Raw genomic sequence first — 6,704 nt, 5'->3', positions numbered from 1 at the left:
TAATGTAAATTTACCTTTTCAATATACTTTTACTACTCCCTCGGTCATTTAATACAATGCCTCTTTTGATCATTTATTTCTCACATAAGAAAGAGACATTGTATTAAGGGACGGAGGTAGTACGTCTTAAGTTTTTATTATGTTTATTAATTTCCGTGGGAGTAATACTTTCCTTGATACACGCCAAATTGCTAATAACATGTTATACTTTTGAGTTTGACTTGTAGTACTTTTTTTTTTCTTTTTTTTTTAATATTTATTTGAAGGGCAGTTTGATTTTATTTCATAACTCACATATTCTATTTTAACCAAGTGATTATTAAATAAAACAAATATAGTCATGTTTTACCTAATAGAATCGTCTCAATAAATATTAACTTTTTTTTACAAAAATAAACTATACTTACTGAAAGTTGCAAATATCTACAGTTTTGCATTGGACATACATTCCGGTCATACTAATGTAAACGGGGCAAGGCATAAATACATGACGGGAAGAATGCTTCATTGCTTCATAAGCTAGCAAGCAAAATTTAAGTAAATTATAGTCTCCATGAATGAAATATCAACTCATTGGTACAATGAACAAATTAGCCTCCATCAGTACAAGAAAGAGCTCAGGCTTCCTATCATTTAATGCCAATCAAAAAGTAAAGTGAAAAGCAAACAGAATACATCAAACTAGCAGAAGCAAAGGCAGTCCTTTTGAGGGATTTTATCCAGGGAACCATAAGACCCTTCTTCTACCATCTTGCTACCTGGAGTACGGATGATAACGCCCATTTGCTGCTGCACCACTGTATCCTCCTCTACTGCTACTGCCGCTGCCATATAATGAACCTCCACTACTGCCTCCATAGCTACCTCCCATTGCAGAATCATAGCCTCCTCCATATCCGCTTCCAGCCGCAGCCCCTCCATAAGCCCCATAGCCCTCACTGGTCCCACCATATCCACCACCACCCATGTCATAACCTCTACTATAGCCACCACCACCGTAACGGCCAGAGTATCCATAAGAGAGGTCACCCCTATATGCACCCATTCCACCTGCACAATATCCTCCATAACTGCCAAATTCACTTCCACCATACCCACCATATCCACCAGCTCGGGCCCCATATGCTGCGCCAGCTCGATAGGAAGCAGGACCATAACCACCTCCTCCGTACCCACCACCATATGCATCGTTGCCAAATCCCCCATCATAGGAAGGCCTTGAATCATTATAGCGTTTGGAAAAAGGTGGGGGAGCATTTGGCTTCTTTGGCTCTGCCTTCTTTATCTCCACCTGGAAACAAGAAAGATACGGAACTAATTGTAAAAAAAAACACACACACACTAAAGCTCTGATTCCCCCGCCCAATTTTCACTTATTTCAGGTCTAATACATTTACATAAGTTTAGTTCCAAACCTATAAGTTTCAAGGATACGTTTTAATTAATTCATTTGAATTAATCTTATAACCTGGTTTATTTGAATCGGGTTAACGGGTCAGCGGGTCAGGTATTGGAGGACAAGTAATAATGAACACCCCTAGATCAAATCACATAAGTTCAAATCTAATAAATTTATATGAGATAAGTAAAGGAATAATATGTTCAAGCAATTTAGGACTACTAAGTTCGTATATGTTTAGGAATTAGGACTGTTAAGTTTATACTTCCTCCGTTCTCTGTTATATGCAACACACGCTTTTGCACAAAAATTAAGAAAGTGGAGAGAGAAGGTAAAAGTTTGGTCCCACATAAGCTTAAGCATTTTAATTAAAGGAGAGATTAAGTGTTAATGTGCGATATACCCATGTGAACTGAAAACCCACCCCACCTCAAACACCACCAGCCCCATCGGAAACCATCAACAACCCCACCGAAAATCACCAAAACTTCTACCACTGCTACCAAAACCATCATCACTTCCTCTGAAAACCACCAAAATACCCATCACTCCCACTAGCTGAAACTTCCCAAAACCACCACCACTCCCACCAAAACAGTCAAATTCTCCACCACTCTCACAAAACTTCCTGAAAACTCCACCACTCCCATCAAAACTTTCCAAACCCACCAGTTTTAAAGCACCCCGCCATGCTCACCCAAAATTACGAGGGCTCTAATAAGGGGGAAAAAATTGATTGATTAAGGAGATTCATTACTTAGATCCATGAATATGCTGTTCATTTTCAAAAAGACGACAATTTGGATTTCAGATCTGGAACTCAAATGCTCAAATAAGGAAAAAAATTAGGGTTCTTGGTGAATTTTGGGGGAAAATTCCAGAATTGAAGAGAGGGAGAAGGATTTGTGGTTTTCGCTTGTTTTAGTGGGAGTTGTGGTAGTTTCGGTGGGTTTAGTGGTGGTTTCGGTGGTTTTCAGTGGGAATGGTGGTGATTTCAGTGGGAGTTGTGGTAGTTTTGGTGGTTTTTAGGTGGGTGTAGTGGTGGTTTCAGTGGGAGTTCTGGTAGTTCTGGTGGGTGTAGTGATGATTTCAGTTGACGTTACGGTGATTATGGGGGAAATGGGGACCAAGACAGAGAAAGAGGGGGGAGGTGAAGTTACCGGTACAATGGTTTGGGGGTTGGAGTAGCTTGGGTTTAATTAATGTTAAGTGTGGTGTTTGAATAATTAAAATATGAACTGTTGTTTAACTAAGGGTAAAACTGGAAATTCACTTTAAAAACTTACCATATAAAGAGTGTTGAATTTGATATGACATTTCCATTTATGGAAAGTGTTGCATTTAAAAGAGAATGGAGGAAGTATAAGTTTTGGACTAATAGGTTTAGATAAGACAAGTTCATAGCTAATAATTCATATTAGATAATACAATAAAGTTTAGGTGAAGAGAACACTACCTAAGGGGTAGCTTGGTTGGATTTGAAAGAAAATTGCAAATCACAAGGGAAATTACCATTTAAGTTAACTACAAGAACTATAAAAAGTTTCAAGATTCCAAGAGTTAAGAAAAACATATCCCATCATGCGAGGACCTCAAAGTACTTCACATATTTATTCAAGATTCCAAGAGTTAAGAAAAACATATCCCATCATGTGAGGACCTCAAAGTACATCACATAACTATTACTTGGATGTTTGCACGCCAAAATAACATTTTAATACTCTACAAAGTTGTACTTCCTAAGTTTTTACTTTGGTTAACCAAATGACCACTAGAGTTTCACACAAGAGTAAAGATTGTTTCACTAAGAGCAAGTTTAGCCCCAAGGGGTGACATCATCATTTTGAGTCTTAAGACTTATGTTTAAGACTTCCCCCATTTTTCTTCTAAATCTCAAGCAATTCTCAAGTTGAGTCTTGAAATTTCGAAACTCAACTTAAGACTTGAAATTGAGACCCACCTCAATTTTATTTTATTATCATTTTTTTTTTTTAACATTTTTCTACATAAAATATGTCATATATTTGAGTCTTAGGGCTAAAGTGATAAATTTGGACAAGTCTTAGTGAGTCTTAACAAGAATTTGATAACATCATTTTCAATGGGGACCACCAAAAATGATGTCACATCCAAGTCACAGTAAACCAAAACCAAAGAAGTTGATGAAAAACCCAAATACGCATCAACAATACGCAATCTAATATTTTCCAAAATACCCAACGATATTAAAGACATTTTAGCAAGCCAAACTTTCAGAAAATAACTTTTCAATGATACCAGTTGCCTAGCTAAAAATAGTACCTTAGTTCCAGCAAACTCTATCCGGTTTCCCTTTGACAAAAGTTCATCAACAGCTTCTTCTGTATCAAAAGTAACAAATCCAAAGCCTCGGGAACGATTAGAAGCATGGTCCCGCATTATTTGGTGCTCTTTAACCACACCAAATGTGGAAAAGAAATCACTGAACTCATCTGCAATTTGTTTAAATACAACAAAAAGCCTCGGCATCAGAGTCCCTATTAATATAATCAATCGAAAAAAAAAGTGGACAAAAATGCAATTGAGAGTGATCTGACCTTCATTCACTGATGTAGGAATTCCGCCAACAAATATTTTTTTTGTTTTGAAATCCTTTGAGCCAATTGCACCCTTTGGTATTGTCCGCTTGATTTCAACCTACAAAATTTACAAAGGTAAAAAAAACGGAGAAACAAACCTATACTTGTAAAGATGATCTCTACATTATCAGAAGATTGACATTTTTGTATTCATTACCAAGCAAATTAATTAGAACCGTAGCAAATTAGCAATTATATTTCACATAATTCTAACTATTAATTGTTTAAATGACAGATTTTATTGAGTATTATGGAGAAGCGTACGATATTTACCAAAATAACGTAAAATATACTACAAACAATTTAGAAAAGTTCCTAAGAAAGGAGAGGACCAATATGCTTAAAAAGATCTACAATATATTTGAACTAATTGAGTATATATTGATTTATCTTTGATTGTACACGCTGATCATTTTTCACATAGGAGATCAGTGTTCAATTCCTGAATTCTTAATCCGAATCATATATCTATATCTTCTTTACAAATTTTTTGCACAAAATTATGACCACAGAAGCATGCATGACTTAACATACTTGTTTTCCGTTTAGAATGTGAGTATTCTGAATGACTGCATCCACCACAGCAGGATCTGCATAAGTGATGAAGCCAAATCCACGTGGTTGACCCGTCCTCCGATCCTTCATTATTACAGAATCTGTGATTTCACCATACTTGCCAAAATGCTTGACAAATTGTGCTACAAGAATATTTTGATTGAAATTCATTCACATTAGTAACCTTGCATCCTAAGTGTATGTAGCAAGAACAGAAGATAACAAAGAACTAACCAGAAGTTGTTTCTCTAGCTAAACCTCCTATGAAAATCTTTCTGCAATTACATGTTTACTAGAATTAGAATCTTGTACCTACTAGACACCAATAAGTCATAAAGCACAGTAAACTAACCATTGCTACCACAAGCACAACAAATCAAGCATAAGCCATGAAAACATATAAAGGAGAGAAGGAAGGGGGGGAGTTACTGGCCTTACTGCAAGGTAGTCCTTAAGAGGAACTAAAATATCAGATTATTATCCCTTGATTTTTTTTTTTCCTTAAATTTTTGTTTTTTGAAAAACCAGCTCCAAGTCTCCATCCATACCTACACCTTTAAAGTGTCTTAAAATGTACAGCACCTTCCATAGTTACAAAGTAAAAACTGAGGTTACTCTCGACATCAGCATTTTCTTTTCTTGTCCATGTCTACGATTAATAATGACTGTCATCATAATTCAAAAGAAATAATTGGGGGAAGGGGGGATACTTGAAAATGACAAGTCTTCAAACTACTTTCTCCATTCTTTTTGTTCTACTCACTTTCATTATAGTCCTTTCTTTTAGTTCTACTCACAAGCTTTATTCTAATTTTTTTTCTTACCCTTTTACTATCTTATGCAGTTATGCCTCTATTTCTATACACCTTTTCACACACTCTCTTACTTAATTCACTTTTTCCTTACACAAATCCCACCATTTCACATACTCTTCCTTATTTTCTCCTACATTATCTTACAACCATTATCTTTATTCGATACTTTCTTAAATTGCGTATCTAAAAAAACAAATCTTGGTCTGCTTCTTCCAAGACTCCTAATTCCCCGGGAGAAAATCACAATTCTGGCATTGGACGCGCCAAACAGAGCCTGAATTATAAAATCTAATCCATCATCAGGTTTATCATTGGTTCACTAGTATTACTTCTTCTATAAGTTTATGTGACCCTTCCCGATCTCCGATGATAAGTTAGCCGAAACAGTATTTTCCTTCTATCTTTCTCCCAAATATAAATTTAAAGAGTATAAAGACGAATTCAATAACGATAATTTGGATTAATTTTGTTATATTGAGTACTTTTCTGGGTTTAATTTGAATCAGAGAATGATGAGCAGACAACTAATTATTCAGGTCGAGGAACTTACAAGAAATCAATCAAACACTAAAATTACTGGAAAATACAAACTTTCAAGTCTTCTTACTTCAAATGACCCTAAAATTTACTTCACAATTAATCAAAAATGTAACAAAATAGCTACTCAAAATCTTTCAAATTGCATCACATACTCAAACAAACACTAAAAATTCAATCCACTAAGAAAAAAACTCATATCAATGTTTGTTTGATTGATTTATTAATCAAAAAGAGTAGAGAAAAAAAGGACTAACCCAGGACTAGCGCCATCGCCAGTAAGAGGCTGAGACCTATCATCATCTTCATCGTTGTGATGTGAAGAAGGATTATCGTTGATATCGTCGTTAACCTCGGCCTCGTAGTTGGTGTCGGGTTCTCTGGACTCCATAGCTTTAGCTTGGTTTGTAGGAGAGAGAAAATAAAAGTGAAGCTGTTTGGGGAAATATTTTAGAGTGAAAGATATGAGAAAGACTAAAACCCTAGATCCGGTGGGTTGAGTTGACCGTATGAGAAGTTCTGATGATACCGTGGAAGTGTTAAACCTTATTGGTCACATGCGAGGTCAATGATTTAATACCATCTCTAATGATAAGATTTAAGTTTAAGAATTGAAATACAAAATGAGTTGTTTTTTTATCTTTAATGGCGATTCTATACCCACTTCTCAATTTTGCAATTCATATGAAATCTAATTTCCCAATGGTGAGATTCTCTAAAATATACAAATGTTACTTTCAATTTATGGCCCACCAAATCCATTTCATTTTTAATACTTCC

At 35.6% G+C, this 6,704-nt stretch overlaps 1 protein-coding gene across 1 annotated transcript; it reads right to left on the bottom strand.

Moving 5' to 3' along the window:
* Positions 1-493: 493 nt before the first annotated feature.
* Positions 494-6,453, bottom strand: LOC145557636 (uncharacterized). Its single transcript, XM_081618813.1, has 6 exons — positions 6,182-6,453; positions 4,807-4,847; positions 4,552-4,715; positions 3,976-4,075; positions 3,701-3,870; positions 494-1,291 (listed from the first exon to the last, which is right to left on the bottom strand). The coding sequence occupies exons 1-6, from the start codon at positions 6,313-6,315 to the stop codon at positions 755-757; spliced, it is 1,146 nt and encodes a 381-aa protein (XP_081474939.1). The 5' UTR covers positions 6,316-6,453; the 3' UTR covers positions 494-754.
* Between the last annotated feature and the right edge of the window lie 251 nt (positions 6,454-6,704).

This window comes from Chenopodium album, chromosome 1 (assembly GCF_948465745.1).
Source record: "Chenopodium album chromosome 1, dcCheAlbu1.1, whole genome shotgun sequence".
In the NCBI taxonomy this organism is placed as follows: Eukaryota; Viridiplantae; Streptophyta; class Magnoliopsida; order Caryophyllales; family Amaranthaceae; genus Chenopodium; species Chenopodium album.
Note: the sequence above shows the minus strand (reverse complement) of the source record. Positions and strands in the feature narration are given on the sequence as shown.